The sequence below is a fragment of the Macrosteles quadrilineatus genome, unplaced genomic scaffold (assembly GCF_028750875.1).
Source record: "Macrosteles quadrilineatus isolate MER2022 unplaced genomic scaffold, UCM_ALF_1.0 Scaffold_1__1_contigs__length_201487025, whole genome shotgun sequence".
NCBI lineage: Eukaryota > Metazoa > Arthropoda > Insecta > Hemiptera > Cicadellidae > Macrosteles > Macrosteles quadrilineatus.
This window is the reverse complement of record NW_026542594.1, coordinates 85,075,313-85,094,139: the sequence shown is the minus strand read 5'-3', so window position 1 is coordinate 85,094,139 and position 18,827 is coordinate 85,075,313. Positions and strand designations below refer to the sequence as shown.

Genomic DNA, 18,827 nt, shown 5'->3' with positions numbered 1-18,827 from the left:
AACGGTACAATACCTCACTAACTCGACACCCGGTAACTTGACAGTCAACAGCTGACATGGCGCACGAGAAAATAAGCAATTTTCCCACATTTAGTTTTAATTTCAATTTGACGTTTAATATTCAACATTTTTTTTTACATTGTTTATTCAATATATAAAAATACTCATGTAAGTAGTAAACGTAGGCTATATGTAAAACTTAGTCTCTTATGTATTCATTTGTTCTGGATAACTCGACAACCTCCGTGTTCACACATAGTCGAGTTTGTAAGGTTTTACTGTAATAATTAGACCATAGGTTTTTATGGTTCAATGCTAAGCTTCTCTACTCTCCAGTCTTAGGGTTAAGATATTAACATTAGGATGAACAAGCACGAACATTTTAATTTTTCTATAGCACCAAAAGGTTTTTTTACTTTTATTGAAATTTGTATTTTTACTTGTAATTATCCTATAAAAATCCATTAAATAACCGAAACTTTAAATATAAAAAAAACTGATCAAACTATTTTTATAAGGCCTGCAAATAATTATGTTATGTTCCTCTTAACACTTAACAAAATGGTACAAAAACCATTGCTGCAAAACAGTACGGATCAGAAGTTATAGCAACTCTTGTAACTGTTCCCATAAAAATCATAGGTACTCCCACCGCTTGCCCATGATAAGAGTTGTTCTCAAGCTAATGGGAGAAGGCATGTGTCAGATTTATGATACAGTTTATTTCGTTGAAGATTGTGTCAATTCGTAGAGGTTCGTTACACAATATTAACGACTTTAAATACCAATACCACTATTAATGTCTTTAACTACTCTGAATTAATGATTAATTGTAGCATGGGCTATTATATAATTGTCACTCCAAATGTATCCTTAATTAATTGCAAAAATATATAACAAAATACTGCAAAAAGATTCAAGATGGACGTAGTTAATCCGTCAAATAGCATGTCAACTTTTTACCGCTTAAAATTCTTAATGTGAAAATTGTTTAGGTTAAAATAAACGTGATTTAGACGAACAGAGAATCGCGTAAAACATTTTCTTGATAAGCTGCTGCTAAAGAGAGGAGTTTGAAAGCTAACCTTTAGTGAGGAATTAATTTAGTAATGGAGAGTGTGCGTCTGCGCGGGTAGGGCGGCAGAGGCGCGTCGTGGTCGGGTGTCCAGTGTGCGTGAGTATGTCACTGCGAGTACATTGGTACACCAGTACACTACAACTGTACACACTAGTGCGGTGGCTCGCGAGGTGGCTCCTCCCAACTTGTAAATGTCACTAAGTGAGTATTTGTAAATATCATAAAAATAAAATTTAATGGTAGCATAACCCCTCAGATTCAAACTTAATTTCTGGTAAGTGATTATAAAGCGTAAGAAAATAAACCTATTTAATCTTGTGGGATTTTAAACTTTCGGTTGTATTTCCCTTAGTAAATATAAGGATTATCTAGACCAATTGTTAAATTTAAATTGTCAATTAAAACTTGGCATTTACACACATTTGAAAGGAAAATATCGTATAAAGACGATAATAATTAATATTTTACTGCTACACTTAATAAAAGAAAATTTATTTTACACATTTAGATAGCTTTGTGGTAGGAAAACAATATGTGATAATAAACTTAGTATTAATTAGAGTGCTAGGTAAAAAGATTAATATGTTAGCTAGTATAACATGAATAGCACTGTCTTAAGAGAAAAAAATCTAGCTCTATTAAGGATTAAACTGAAAAGGTAAATCGTACAATTCAAAATTCTAAGATTAATTACCGAACTGAAATGGAGTTGAATTATGGTGCGTGTTATTCTTCTACATGTATAAATATTCGTTATAGTTGACAAAATGAGCGACTATATCTAAATTTAAAGTTATATCTTTTATTAATATTTTTCCGAAGAAACAGTACACAGTTAGTTGTAAGTGACGTCGCTTCGTCTGTTTTGTGAACAAATAAATAATTTTAAAGCGCGAGTGATCTTTAAAGATTGAAAGTATTTTACATGTAGGAGTGACATTTTACCTAAAACAGAAACCCGGTTTTCTAGATCTAGTCCAAAATAACCTTTTGGTGAGGAATCTCACCTAGGTCATATATTAAAAATAAATAATACACATAAAGTGGTTTGTAAACTATTTATTCTCTTAATAGGCCTACGTAGGGGAGCGAGCAGGCGTAGGGGTTAGAGCACGGGACTTCAGTCCGTGAGGTCCCGGGTTCGATCCCCGCCAAGTCACCAATGGATTTTATCTAAGTGATAATGCCGCAACCCCTAGGTCTAGACTGAAGTAATGTGAAAAACAATCCCAGGCTCGTGCCTAGCGTCATAGGAAAAAAAAACTAGGCCCATAAAGCCAAGCTTGACGCTACACATATTTCATTTTTTACACATCTTTAATTTAAGAAATGTACAATAAGAGCACTTCTACTTTGCGTCTTTAAGTCAAAGCGTATATATTACTATTGACTATATTACTTACAATAGTAGGTCTGCATAAAGTGCTAAAAAGGGTTCTCCAAAGGGAATGTACTTTACGAATGACACATACAAGGACCAACGTACTTATTTGAATTGCACATTGTTTTAGTTCACCACCTATATTATTTCTTAGAATACTTTTCAAATATTCAGGCTGTAACCTTATTTCGGAGACTTCTTTGTCGTTTTATCAACTATTTGACTAGAAAAACCTAAAAAAAGAAGTGCAAGAACTTGTTTGTTCTACAAATCAAGGGCATTATTCTACCTTAAAGTGATTTATTCTCTAATTAAAAACAGTTTGACCTGTATAAGATATTTCCAAAATATTTGTTCAAACACACCTTTCTGTAAGTGTGGTTTTGAATTTCTTAATTTCTGTTGGGTACTAAAATAAAAAAAAATATGTTACGGAGATTTGTAGATGATTTTTAAAGAAATTGTTATTGATTATAAAAATACATGTTGATCATGTTTTATGATGTTTATAAATCCGATATTTCATGTACAGTATTACATACTGTTAAGTGGGTTTTAAGGAAATACTGAGTAAACTTGATTGCTTAAGAGGTAACTGATGTCTTGTTTGCCTTAGAACGTGGGGCGTAGGGGCCAATCCAAAGCATCATATCCCGGCAAAATATGTGTTGTCGAAAAATTTGTAAAATATAAATTAATTATTAGATATAGGTGTAATTAATCATTTTAAGTCTAAAGTTTACCCTAAAAATATAAACTAAAACAAGTATATTTAAGAATAAAGATTTCATTCACACCCTCAATAAAAACAGTGTACACTACTCTTTAAGAACATCCACTATTTCAACAAGTGATGATTTCACCTTTTTTATAACAGGTTGTAGTATGCCCAATATCTCGTGGAGGGTTATTCGGTGAAAAGACCAAAAAAAGCTACATACTACGTCTAGTGTAAAATAGCATACAGTCTAAATATACTAAACAATTTTGCCATCATGTTTGGCTTATGTGTGGTTAGAGAATATATATTGGTGCTGTACTATACTCGTACATGCAGTGCAAATCAAGTATTTTACTTTATAAAGTCCTCAACCCTGTCAAACGTACATTGCGTGTTATGGAGTATCAACCGTTTGATGTCAGTGTAATAGGGCTTTTAGCTTAAACTGTAGCTTTTATTGACGTTCTATGATTTTAAATTCAAGCAAATGCCATTCTATTGCGAATTAATTACTCATTCAATGTGAAATTTCATTCCCTTATGAAAGCATTTTGCATGGTTTTATTTTCTCGTATTTTAATAATTATTTATAATCAAAACTTTAATTAGCCTTAACTAATAGTTACAGCTAAACAGAAAAAAAAAACACCAAAATAACTTTTCGTACTTTTATTACTAACAAAAAATACTGGCAACCCCTAATCAAGAAAACAAATTAATGGGTATTGTTACGATTTAACCATTACAATTATGAATATTCCTATTCAGTTTAGTTATAGATTTATATATCGTTTTAAGGCTGCTTGGGCATTACCAGATTATGATTTTTTCACAAAGTGTCTGTGCGGAGCTGTAAACGTACCTGAAAATAATTAAGGCTAATATATATTTTTATTTCATAAATAAGACAAGAATTTTAAACAAGGCATACTTTTCTATAACAATTAAATAATGTTCTTTGACGTATAAAATATCCTTTCTTTTAATTAAATTAAAGTGGGATGAGATTATATAAGAAAAAAAATCATCTTAGATATCTTTTGTAACTTAATTTAAGTGTAAGGATTGCCCTAATTGGAAATACAGTTTATGGATAGTTCAAATTACAGTAATTCAACTGCGATTGAAATGAGTATCGTTTATTAAATTAAAATATGGCTATTAATTTGTGCAACCTTGTTAAATTATAAAGTTGTCCAATTAAATTATAATTGGACTGTAGCTGCTACTTCTAATATTTAATGTGAATTCTGTACTTAACTGTTACTCTTAACTTATGTTACTTAACACGAAATATACCCTAATTCACACACAACTCTAGAACCAAAATTGAGAATTAATTAATTACTACGAAAATCTAACTACCTCTTAGAACTATACAAGAATTAATTACCATATGTTGATTGCAGTAGTAAAGTTTTAACAAATAGACGATGGTCGTGCGCATACATATTCAATATTTAGAGATTAAAGGTACTCATCAGCATTATGCGATTGCCGTTATAAGCGATCATGGAAACTGAGAATCATAAACATCTTAAATAACAATAATATATGGCTAAAACATTTAACCTGTATAATGTGTGTTGGACATCATATTCTAATTCACACAGTCATTGCTATCTCTTTAAGGCCATGGCATACGGTTGGTTATGGCAGATTGGAACGAATGTATGTAGCGTGAAAAATTTAAATATAAAATGTATGGATATGTTTTGTGTAGCTATTAAGTCATATTAAAAGTTAAAATGTCTGTAACTGAATATGTATAGGTATATTCACTGCTATCTGTAACTAGACTACACAATATTCTAAGTTAACAACGTTCTCTTGTGTTTTGACCCTCCACAACCAACTGTAATACAGTGCTTGTAAATTAACAAAGGGCCCTTGATTAAAATGGTAGGGATGTTTACAACTATTGTATGATTTTACGGATGAATTTGATATATACCTACACAACATGCTACTGTTATCATTTAAAATGATAATTTGTAAGGATACACATCCGCATAAGTTGAATTAACAATAATTGTAGCTTAATTGGTTGTCCTAAAACTTGGCAGGTATCCTTTATTTGATAGTAATATTTTATAAACAATCAAGATTACTAACAACATCAAGTTTGGAAAACTACTGCAAAGTTTTAATGACATTATACTACTACCAGGTTGAGTTAGCTTTAGATCTGCGATACAACTGTCAGATCGTTACATAAATTACTCTAGCTAGGCCGTCTTATCATATATAACACAAGTGATACCACTACAGGTTGTCTTATAATTATACTGGTGATTCTATCCAGGTTGTCTCAGCATAAATAATGTAGAGGGTTATACTACCTGGGAGCCTCAAAGCAAAATATACAGGTTATACAAGTCCTGCCAGCATATTGTCTTAATATTAACTCAATATTAAACTAGTGATTAACTAGTGATATTAAACTAGTGAATCACTAGTGATATTAAACTAGTGAATCACTAGTTTAATATTGAGTTAATATTAAGACAATATGCTGGCAGGACTTGTATAACCTGTATATTTTGCTTTGAGGCTCCCAGGTAGTATAACCCTCTACATTATTTATGCTGAGACAACCTGGATAGAATCACCAGTATAATTATAAGACAACCTGTAGTGGTATCACTAGCTAGGTTGTCTTAACATGTGTAATACAGGTGATAATACTTCCAGGTTGTCTTATCATTATATCGGTGATTTTAGCTAGGTCTCGTCATAAATAATGGGGATACGATTATCAGGTGGGTTTAAAAATAAACTGTCGATACTATTGCTTGGTTGTCTGAACGCCAATTTTAAATTTATTTAAATTTAAATTTAAATTTATCATATTCAAATCCAGCTTTTAACTAATAATCCTACACTTTTTACATTGTATTCTTAAATTATTCTAGGATTAGACCTATATATAAGACTTTCATACCATAGCACCGGGCTTGCTCAAACGTTTAAACTTGGTCACTTTATCACGGGCCAATTAGTGACAAAGTCACTCATTAAAAAGCAAATTCTTTAAATATAAGACAAAAATAAACATAATGACAAAGAAAAAAGTTATGACTACTGATACAGAGTAAAATACACCCGCCGCAGCAAACCTGCAGACGAAGCGAATTTCCATTTGCCTGATTGGATTCTTACTTAAATATTTTTAAATGGTTTAAAAGTTAGGTTTAACGAGTACCTAGGTTTGCTGTTACAAGGAAGGGGGGGGGAAGTAAAGTATGTTATTTTAGTAAAATATTACTAGTAAAGAAATTGGACATGTTTGATCAACATGTATCTTAAATAACCAAACTACAAAAGTTTACTTATTAAAGTTTACTTATTACTATAAAAGTATACTATAAACATATGGAAATTTTAAATTGATTTTATTAAATCATTTTTCTTTAAGAACTCATGAACAATAGAAAACGTTCGCTGACCCCTCATAGAAATAAAAAATTAAGATGATCGCAAGATCTCAGGTTCAGGTCACGTTCTCATGGGCAAAGACCTGGCTGAGAACAAGCCAGGCATAGATTGAATTTCGATCTGGAATGCATCGTAGAAGAAATTGTAACCGATGGGAACAATCGACGAGAAACAATATTGTTCCCATCGATTCCAAGAAATTATACATGCATAAAGAAATTATTTTACTTACGGTCAGCACCACGCCCTCTGGAGGCTGGACATGAGGGGAGAAGCCAATGAGGACGATGATCGAAGATATTCCACCGATGATTGGAGGTTAGGCGTTTCCCGAAGACATCGGGGGAAGAACCAAACATCGAAGGAGGGAAAGGAGGACTTGGAGACGAAAAGGGTTAATCAGTCTTGGAGAGGTCTGAAGAAGTAACACTTCAAAGAAGAAACCGTCGGGAGTCCAGGATCGAGTATGACAGTGACTCAAAACAGGATAGTCTGAAGCGCCTGTTAAGATCCCGACCAGACTCGAGACCACGAGGACACAACAACCCCACGGCTATCTTCAAGACCCAAGGCTACCAGCACACTACCACGCTACCAAGGACCAAAGCGAACCGAAGAGGACGGCCCAGGACGAGCGACCGACGACGAGAGGAAGGACTACGCTTCGATCAACCCTTGTGTCCCGAGCGAGCAACCCCGGAGTCTACGCCCGCACCAAAGGAACGCCCCGGGGAACCTTTCAATCGTTGCCCAACTGCCTCGTCTTGTGGTATGTCAAAACATCTTCACTCATTTGGTCCTAGTGTGCACAACTTAAATGTGAGGGAAAAACTCCATAAAATATAACAAAACCTATATATAAATGAAATAAATAAACTATAAGAAAGATAAAGTAAATTGATGTAAACATATATAAATAGAGTAAATGAAGTAGAATTACGTTAAAATTCATATAAATACTAACCCTTAATTAAACTAAAAGGGGTCAACCTAAACTAGAGCAATTTGAAGTTTGAATAAAACAGGATTCAAATCGAATCCAAATTAAATAAACCTGTTAGTTGGACTACATATAGACGTGTATATAATAATAGAGACAATTTAAAATATGTGTAAATAATTGAAAATTAGGGTGTTAAACACGTATTTTAAATGTTTGTTTAGTTTGTATATATTATCAGAAGGATGAACTAACTTGTATGTAAATATCGGTTTGATTTAGGATAGGACATTGCAAGTGTTTACAACTTATATTTTAAATACATTTAAGTGTTAAGGGAAATATTTCATTTCATATCATTATACAGATAATAAACTCAAAACATAGGGTGTAAATATTCTATCATTTAATTTCAATTGTATTTGTGTTTTTTTCTATTCTCAATTATTATTATATCGCTGTGTAACAATTATTTACTCTTTATTAACTCTTTATTTTATGTACTTATTTTATGTGTGCACATTTAGTTAGACTTATTAAATCATAGTATTATACTGCACTGGTGTTCACTTATTCCACGATCCTAGAGGTCCTCCATTTAGTGAGTACTCTACCCTAGCTACATTTTCTCCCCTTTGAAGTAAATTTTGTTTGGTGAAAGTTTTTCGTAAGTTTCTTTTACCTCTACAGAGGAGTAGAGGCCAGAGAGCTTTACAATACTTATATGAATATTTTAAATTTAAATTTCTTTTGATTTTCCCTGCAACCACTAATTGCACAAAAACGCGTAAATATACAAAATTATTTGTTTTAAGCTCTTTAATTGTTTAAAGAGAAATAGGGAAACTTTGTGATTTGAGTGCCAAAAAAAGAAAACCATTTCATCAAAATCGGACAAAAATTAATCAAGTTATCACGTATATATATATATATATATATATACTACTTCCCAATAGGGAAATTTGCTAAAATGGGTAAATATGTTTTATTAGCATTTTGTAACCGTGCATATCGATTCGGCTTATTATTATTTCTGCAGTATTTAGGTAATTATTACTGTACATTGCATTTAGGTATTTATATGTTTAGGTTGTGAATATTTCACAAAAAAAAACATAAAAAAATTATTTAAGGTAAATTACAACTAGCTAGACGATTAAAAATATCGCATTTAAAAACACAAAAATATAATTTTTTTGAAAAGTGAAATGGTCATTCCTATATTTTGTGAATGGTTCTGTAAATGTTTAACCCCTTAACCTATTTCGCAGGACATTAGTATGTAGGATTAGTTTGTGAACTGATAATGTAACCTACATATTTCTTGTCATTGCACAAGCTATGCTATCAATACATAAAGTTTTTCTAATCTATTTAAGAAACTATACATATAGATTACATAGTAGTTAGATAGCAAACTTTGTGATAAGTTTATGTCCTAGAGTTCATAGTGTTTAAGTCTCTAATTATCAAATAATAGTAAAAAACGAGTGTGTGTTTGATGGTCACTAATGATATCAAACATTTTCCAATAAACAAAATTGGTAACATATATTTATTGTTTAACCATGAATTTATGAGGAAAAGCTATAATGTTGTGTTTTATATAAAAGCTTCCACAATTGCAATTTGTGTAGTTGTTTAGTTACTTATTACTTACACAAATATATTTTGTGAAATATCTTATCGGTAGTTAATGTACATACTGTGTTTAAAAGTAGTTCATATTAATGTACATTTTTGTTAAATAAACTATAAAAAACTCATCGAGGGTTTTGTCATTACTATTACTAACAATTAAGGATGACCCTTTTAAAAAGTATAAAATAATCTACAGAAAAAACACACTTATCTAGGGAAAAAAACGAAAAAAAAATCATTCTAGCAATGTAGTAATAGTAACCGATTTTTTGCAAGCAAGTCGGTCTCGCTGATATATCTTTATTTTGCCGCTTCAATATCCATACCGTTACAGTTTATAAATCATAAACTGTAAATCCTGGAGTTGATAAGTATTTTTTATGACTATAATTTGACAACATTTAGTTTTGTAACCAATGTTAGCAATCGCATTGCTCATTATTTTTGTTTCACTGGTTGAACAGTTAGTTTCCCAGGTTCAAGTGCAAATCTTTACGTATGTCAAATCAACAATATCAATTATATGTGTCTTTGAATAAGATATATTACATTAGTTAAAATACAATAGTTAACGCAATCAATAAAGTGACTAATGTATCTAATTACTTATATAAATCTAGACACTTTATAAATAAAATAGATAAAATACAAATTGTTTTTAATATTACACAGAGTGCCCGTAAGTAAGTAAAACTAATTCAGGAATACGTTTAATGGGTCAAAATGCAAAATCAAGATACATTTTACCTAAAAATTCCTCCTTAGCGAGATATAAGCCATTTTGTTTTTTTTTAATTTTGTTTCTCAAAAAAATTAAGACATCTTTATGATACAGGGTATACAATTGTATAAAGTCATAATGTATTAATTTAGGAAAAAAATTAACATATCAAAACACTCTTTTTCTAAATGGAGGCAATTTAAAATGTTATAACTTAAACAACTAATAACGGCTGATTTTATTTAAAACTCCAAGATAACCTTTATTTACCATTTAACTTCCTATGTAATGATCCGGCTAAAGTGAAATTTTTGGAAAAAATGTTATTGTTGATTTTCGTTTTATTTTGACCCAAGAAAATATTCCTGAATTTTTTGAACTCACTTACGGGTCACCCTGTATACAATAATCTGGTGGTGTCTCTGTAAAATCCCGTAAAACTTTGAGCTGACTAGGCTTATATATTTTTTTATAATAAAACAACCATCTGTAGATTATCATATGACTGTTCCCTCTTGAATACTGAATACTAGTATATTTTTTGAATTACCTTCATATGGCCCAAAGTTGTTTGAAAGAGCATTTATTTTAAATATATCCTGGCAAAATATAACTCACGTACTTCTTAACTCATTATATCACATGAATTCGGTGCTTTGGTCTAAGTAATTATAGTAATGTATGGCACTGATTGTAACATTGCAAATGAGCCTAAACATTTCGTCGTTGTGTCTCATTATACTGTTACCGGTTCAACAGATATTTTGCTTCGGTAGAATTAAAATGAATTCAAATATATTTACTTCGTAAAAAAATAACAAGATAATAAAACATATAATTCTTTTCATTGCAAAGATTTTACAATTCATTTAACATACTATTAATACCCGAAGGCAGCACATCGTAGAAGAGAGAATTCCGACAAAAAAAGCTAAGATTCTCTAAGATGAAACCCTCAGAAACAATTCTGAAGAATGATGACCATAAGGAAGAGTTATGACATAAGCCACAGTGACACTAATAAGTGTCTAGACTAAATAAAACTGTATATGTCAAAAGTCAGATATAAGGAAAAGTTGTAACATTTGTAGAATAACAGTCCAAATTGACGCATAAATAACACGATTCAAATGTTTCTGTATCCAACGACTGAGGAATAGATCTTGGATACAATTAATTAGAAGCTTAAACAATGAGTTGTCTGCTGATGATGGAATATCTGTCTTCTTACAAAAACAAAAAAAAAATTATTCACTTAGCAAAGCCCTATAATACCATTTAGTCAATATTTGATTTCTTAGTGGCTCTTTAAGTAGTAACGTTGTGTCTGCTTTTTCTAAGGCATTTGACGAGATGATGTTAAACAGGATGTTAAATTTTCTAGAAAAATGTAAAGCTATATTCATAAGCATAAATTCATATATTCATAAGCATATATTCATAAGCAAGGTAAATCCATCACATCAGCAATGTTTTTAACTGAGGTAATACGAGAACTAGACAAAGGTAACTATTCTGATGGTCTCTTCTTCAATTTAAGTAAAGCCTTTGATACAGTTCACCATTGGGGGTAAAAAGATTGGTTGTGAACTGGGTTAAGCCATTTATTTATCACATAAACCATTTTCAGACGAGGTTGGTTATTTAAGATCCTATCCCTCAGCTGAGAAATCAGTTGTGAGAAGTGTACCGCGGGGCTCTGTTCTCTGGCCGGTGCCTTTTTCTAATTGTTATCAACAACCTCCCTTCATGCACCACTTCATCAAAATTAATTATCACCATTTGCCGACGATACGTCTCTTTCCATATCCAGTTCTAATACTTACAATCTTGAACACATATATTGTTCTGAAACAAAATACTAAGTCAATGTTTTGACGACAACTTACCCGCAAAAGACTGAAAAACGCAACTTATAAATCTTCATTTGACTAAGATGTAACTCTACTAGAGTATTGATTACAAACGTTATGGCAGATAGCTCTAAAGTAGAATGTAGATGTAACTCTACTATAGTCCTCGCCACCCTAACTTGAGGCAGCCCAAGGCCGCACGGCGTATATCTAGTGCGTCCTTTGGTTGCCTCAACTTAGGGTGGCGAGGACTATAAGAACTGAGAGGGTTGGTTCAGTCTTCTTCTGGACGAGACCGAGGTTCACAAAACAGCATATGAGAAGTTTTATGGAATGATCATAGACGAGAGATTTAGTTTAGATAGCCATGTCAAACACATTTCTAGTAAGCTTAGTTCTTGCATTTTTTTCTTGACTTCTCAGAAAAATTAAAATATAGACTGCTGGTAACTGTTTATTATGGGTTCATCTATCTCCGTCTAGCATAATTCGGTTGTAATTTGAGGATTTGAGAGCATCAGACAAAATGTATCTTCAATTTCCAAAATGTTGGTGTGTGGACTATATCTCTTTGCCAAGGCCAGTTCTACAGGGAGTAATATTAAGTCTCACCTTTCCATCCTAAAAACACACATTTTAAACAAACATTTTAACATTCTTTAACAACATTTTAAACATTCTTCTTTGACAATCTCAAAACAAAACTTTTCGTATTTTGACTTTTCAATTGAAAGTCCATATACATTGCGTAATTCAATTTTGTTAATGATTCCTAAACACAAAACATATTTTGTTCAAAGCACTAATTTCTACGTTGGCATAAAACTGTACAACAAACTCCCTTCTTTCTCATAACTTAGAAACAATCCTTTAAAAATATAAAATAAAAACATCCAAACCTTGCATTGCTAATAATGCCTGTTACGGCGTCTAAGAGTTACTAACATAACATATATTAACAGTTTTATATGTTTTAATATATTAAAATTTTTAATGGTTATTAGTATTTTTGTTTTACCAAGCTAATTGCAAATATATTATCATTTTTTTGACCCGATACATACATAAACATTTGATTTGATAACCCAACTTTTTAAATGTTCAATGAATAGAAAAATTGCGTACACGCCATACAAAGTCAACCCAAAATACAGTGCTCATGCAATCGCGTAACAGAAGTATTTGAATCTGTTAATAAAGTAGTATCTTGTACGTTTGATATCGATAACTGTTCGACTAACGAGCGACTCTTGTTTCAGGTGTCAATACAGTAAGTGGGGCGCGGGCGCGGGCGAGGGAGGCTCGTCTACAAAGAGCTTGTTACTCGTGTTTACTCATCCGCAATATTTCCGTTTCGTTTGCAATACGAATGCGACTGTGGAGGTAAACATGCGATGGATATAGACCACGTGAGATTCCGCCAGTTCAGCTGATACCGTCACCCACATTGACCTCTGGATTAGCGGAATCACTACAATAGAATGTAAACTGTGTGTTGGCTCACGTACTATTTTGGATTATTGTTCGTGAAAGATAATTCGTAATCCCTTATACCTAACCAAAAAGGGTTGTAATGTGTTAGTGAGCCAGCTCAGTTGATAAGACTAAAATACCACTGTTACCAGTGTGGGGAGTTTCTATTAGTTAGGTTAATTTAGTTTTCATCGACAAATTGACATTGTCATTGCTATTTCGTCAATGCAAAATGTCATAACGTCTTTATCATGACAGTTTAAATACCAGAATGATTTTTTATGGATATATTAGGATTAAAAGTTTAGGTTTTATTTTTTTCCGTTTATGCTATATCATAGACTTTTGGTTAAGTAAAAGTGATAGGCCTATATATCGTAAGCTTATTCAGTTATTTGGGATTATTATTTTAATTTTTATACAAAAAAGGATTAAAGAGGAGCAAAACTGCGGCTCTCCGATAGGACAAGATACGCCTGACCAAACAATTAGTGGTGATCGAACTAATAACCTAATTATTGTACGATTTAATGCCATATTCTACAAAATCGTAAACCAGCTACTTTTCTAAGCTTGATTTTATAGCTTGTTTACAAGTTTCCTTCGCAGTCCTAGAGTCAAGTGGGATTTATTTCCTTGCATGTGCAATTATTATAGTGAACATCTTTTAACTTGGACGTACAAAATAACAGTTTGAAACCGCAATATTTCAAAAGTAACTAACAATGTATGTTTGCTTTTAGAGCTACATATCACAAAATTTATAATTTGTACGTGTAAATCTAGAGTAATTTACTAATTTACGGGTGTAATATATATTTTTTTTATTTTGTCTTATCCTACTCAACCAAACAATCTCATCATAAAAATATTTTGCCTTTGGGATTCTTTTGAAAAAATAGAATACTGTCTATATGGAAATATATTTACAAAGGTGGGAAACATGAAGACAGTGTTAACTAAAATGTGGTGAGCAACCATAGTGTCTCCAACTAGTAGGCCAGGTATGTAGGTTCGGTATCAGCTACTGGCACATATACTTTGATGCTGCGGTCGATTATGTGTCTTTTTTTGTTTGTAACACTACTTTATTTATTTCAGACGACGTGCAACATAGTGTAAATATAAGAGATTTGTGAAATGAATTAGAAAAAAAAACTCAAGTTGTTATTTTTTGCAAGCAAACAAATACATCAGAAAGCGTTATGGTACGATACCAAATAGTCCCAGGTACGTTTCAGTAACTTAGTTACTTTGATGGATGAGAACAAAAATTTCAAGTTTATGTAAGGAGAACCAATCACATAATGCCGCCAACGCCACCCCCCTCTCCCACCGAAAGGACCACTCGCCTCCCTAACACTCGACGCTGCTACCGTTCTTAGCAAACAAGTACGACCTCTCAGTCCTTCTCATAAAAAATATAGCTCTCCCATTTTGATATTACTTCTAAAAAGATTACTGCGTACCATAACATCAACTATTTATACTTTTGTTTAGTGTTACAGAGTAATAATCTATATGTTTTGCACCCCAAGTGTTTCATAACAATTTTCATTTTGCTCTCGTGTGGAAAAAAGATCAATTTATCAGTAAAATATTTGGAATTAAAATGGAATTCTTAAATCGTAAAATTCAACATTCATATCTTTCATAACAATTTTCATTTTGCTCTTGTGTGGAAAAAATGAATTTATTAGTAAAATATTTGGAATTAAAATGAAATTCTTAAATCGTTAAATTCAACATTTATATGGGGGATCAAGATTTTCGTATTTTAAGGTTTACTCTTACAAATCGTATTTTTAATTTGATTTTTAATTGTATAATTGTGCATTATTGTTTAATTTATATTATTATTTTGGTTTTGTTGCAGGACTGCGAGATTAAACACACCTGAGAAGATGAACCTGACAGAAACCTGAGAAGATGAAGATTTTCTACTCTCTAAACAGTTGGCTACACTAATGGGCGAGGAATTTTTAAACAATAGTAATTTATCCACTACAGATTTAAAATGTCCAAAAGAAGAGGTAAACCTGTACGACAACTTCACAGGGTTCCCTTTGGCTGTACCAATGTGGGAGGCCCTAATCACGCTTCTAGTGCTAGGTTTCATCATAGTAATAACGATAGTTGGAAACATATTAGTAATTCTCAGTGTGTTTACCTACAAGCCACTCAGGATAGTACAGAACTTTTTCATAGTATCTTTAGCGGTAGCTGACTTAACAGTGGCAATACTAGTGCTTCCATTTAACGTTGCGTACTCTTTGCATGGACGATGGGTGTTCGGTAAACTAGTGTGTACCATGTGGTTAACCAGCGATGTCATGTGCTGCACAGCTTCCATCCTGAACTTGTGTGCCGTAGCTTTAGACAGGTTTTGGGCTATCACAGACCCGATAAATTACGCTCAGAAGAGGACACTAAACCGAGTCATGATAATGATCGCTCTGGTTTGGATTCTTTCTGCAGTAATCTGCTCACCTCCTCTCTTAGGCTGGAACGACTGGCCGAAGGTTTTCGACGACAACACCCCTTGTCAGCTCACATCACAAAAAGGATACATCATATACTCTTCATTAGGGTCATTTTTTATTCCCGCTCTTATTATGACTATAGTTTATATAGAGATATATGTCGCTACCCGCCGTAGACTGCGCGAGAGGGCGAAAGCTTCCAAACTCAATGCTGTGAAAAACTCCATTGCGACGCAGAACAATTCAGTAAAAGAACGACAGTCACCTCTGGATCAAGAGTCGGTGAGTAGTGAAACGAATCATAACGAGCATCCGGGTAATGCGAGACAAGATAAGAAGAAAAAAGGGAAAAAGAAAAAAAAGAAACCAATAGAAGAGAAAAGTAAATATTTGACCCCAAACTACGCGGCCGAAGATTCAGTAACAGATGTTCACGATGAGAAAAGGAGACCCAGTGGAAATGTAAATGTAGATGAAGCCTGCCGTACTCCAACAAACACTATCACGACAGCCGGGGACTCGTCCCCACACTCAAAGGTCATCAATCAGAAGGACACGGATGTCATGCTTCCTGGCAAGCGTGTAAACCAGGTCTACCAATTCATTGAAGAGAAGCAAAAAATATCTTTATCTAAGGAAAGAAGAGCTGCTCGCACTTTGGGTATAATTATGGGAGTATTTGTGTTCTGTTGGCTTCCCTTTTTTCTCATGTATGTCATTCTTCCCTTTTGCAGCACTTGCTGTCCCTCAACTACCTTTGTAAACTTTATCACATGGCTTGGTTACATTAATTCTGCTCTGAATCCTATAATCTATACTATATTCAATTTGGACTTTAGGAGAGCATTCAAAAAGCTGCTTCACATGAAGTCACCTGCGTGATATGTTGTAAAGAGAATATAAAGACGTCTTTATAATGTATTTATTGTTTTGTTAACTATTTATTAGTTTTACTACTGTCAAGGAAAAACTATAATATAATGTAAATAGTTGACTAAGGTTGTATAGAAGTTTTTAATAGGTTCACAGTCTACAGGTGTTTTTGGGAATTCCAGTTGAATTTATGTGATATATAATGCAAATTATTGATTTGTGTCAGAGTTTTATCGACTTAAGGTAAATTTTAGCCTATTTATTTTAGGTGATAGCTTTTCATGATAGTTTATTGGTGAAAATATTAGAATGTTTTAGTACAAACTGAAGAATGAAAGAAACCATTAACAGCTATATTAAGTTGTGGTGTAACATAAATGTTTCCTAATACTTGAAAGAAAACCACCAAATCATTTAGGACTATTTAACAACTAAATTTTGATTTTACAAAATTTTTAATTTACAAACTTATTACAAGAAAGCGATGAATTACGCGAAACTATAAGGTTACAGGTATTAATAAATCAAATAAATATTTAAGATTCAAAGACTATGTCGTGTGTGCCAGCCAAAAGCGAGGGAACATAAACTAGTTGTGCCGTGAGCCCCGCACCCCTAGAGTATCATTCCCTCATCTGGCACACCATTTACTGTACATATTTTTGTTAATAAATCTGCTTTCTGTTTAATCAGGTGTTCCTATCTTATTCACCCATTCATAATAATTTGCGATTACAAGGTGATATTTGGTTACTTACTTGCACATATAATGTAGCAACGATTGAAATCAAACGTAACGTTACATTAACAAGATTGTTGTTCAATATTCTCCTTATTACAACAGAAAACATTTCCTAGTATTGAGGCTGAATACATTTGACTACTATGAATTTAATTGCAGCTTACAGTTTATACAAAGCAGTTACTGCCCACTAAAACCTAAAATTTTAACTTTGAGTGAGGTCATGTGTAAACAATTGCCAAGTCTACACTGTGTGAAACATCAGATGTCCCTCTGTTACAAAGAGTCCTTTGATTACGTCCCAAGAGGCTTCCGCCACAGATTTTGAGTTTCTACAGTAACTGTGACTCTTGTAGCAAACGAATATAGGCATTGTCGTGGTTTAGTAACTGCATTTCGAAAAACACCTTCGTGTTACAAATAATGTAAATATACTTTATAACAAAATAACCAAAGTCCAAATGATAGAAGATTTTTTTACTTGAGTACCTTTAAATTTGTTCTTATATATTTAAAGAATGATATCGTGATAATTTTATTGCGTTACATTTAATTAATTGGTACGTTTTTCTGTGGTAAAAACTTAACGTTTAACTGCGAGGCTTGGAACTTGCTAATAGGCATACTAATTAAATAGCATAGCTAAATAAAATTTTCATAACTACAATTTTATATAAATTTATAGATGTTCTTCAAAATACAGTTAATCTTTTGTGCTCGTCGAATGATGAATTGGACATTTTTATATTCATTATAAACACCCGGTACTTTAAAAATGAACATGCTATTGTAAATTTAGCTTTTAGCCATAGTTAACCATTTCAAAAAAGGTTGTTTTTTCTGAGCTTAGCCATCATGTAGGTTTTACAAACTACGATATAAAATGGTAATTAAACCGGCTAGTCAAATTTTAAATCTTGAAAAAATAGATTGCCAAAAGCTGTAATGTATTTTCCTAAAAAGCATTAAACTGTAATTTGATACTAATGACTAATACAAATTAATCCCGTAACTTCTTTCTGCTTACCTCTTTATGTTGATAGCCTATAACTATAAGTGCAAAAAGAGTCAAGTTATTTTTATGTTTTAATTTAAATAAGACTTACATATTTAATGAAATCCTCCTAACTACATAAACCTACAAAATAAAGCTTATGCGTGAAGTGCAGTCATTCGATCTATTTTCTGCGATACTTTCTCTTTGATCTTAAACTTTGTTTTTTACCGAAGCAATCTTCGCTTGAGAGGAAATCTTACTTCATATTCTTGTAACAGACGTGGCATATTTTCTATCACCCGAAGGTGATCCAAATTGATTACAACTAATATTAAATTTTTACATCTCAATAACATGTACCAAAACCTTAAAGTAAACTATACTGACCATATATAACCATATACCATGTATAAATTTACCACATATTGACACCATATTTTGGACCGTATATAATGAGAATGTGTTTTAAAGTTGGTAACACATAGC

The 18,827-nt window shown here is 32.4% G+C and overlaps 1 protein-coding gene across 2 annotated transcripts; it reads left to right on the top strand.

Annotated features, from left to right (window-relative positions):
- The first annotated feature begins 1,156 nt into the window (after window positions 1-1,156).
- On the top strand, window positions 1,157-17,275 carry LOC128983705 (tyramine receptor 1). Of its 2 annotated transcripts, none has more exons than XM_054403107.1 (2): window positions 1,157-1,279; window positions 15,123-17,275. In XM_054403107.1, exon 2 carries the CDS (start codon window positions 15,214-15,216, stop codon window positions 16,609-16,611), a length of 1,398 nt encoding a protein of 465 aa, XP_054259082.1. In that variant the 5' UTR covers window positions 1,157-1,279; window positions 15,123-15,213; the 3' UTR covers window positions 16,612-17,275. The 2 variants fall into 2 exon arrangements, with proteins under 2 accessions (XP_054259082.1, XP_054259083.1); XM_054403108.1 differs by lacking the exon at window positions 1,157-1,279 and adding an exon at window positions 13,083-13,156.
- The last annotated feature ends 1,552 nt before the right edge of the window (window positions 17,276-18,827 follow it).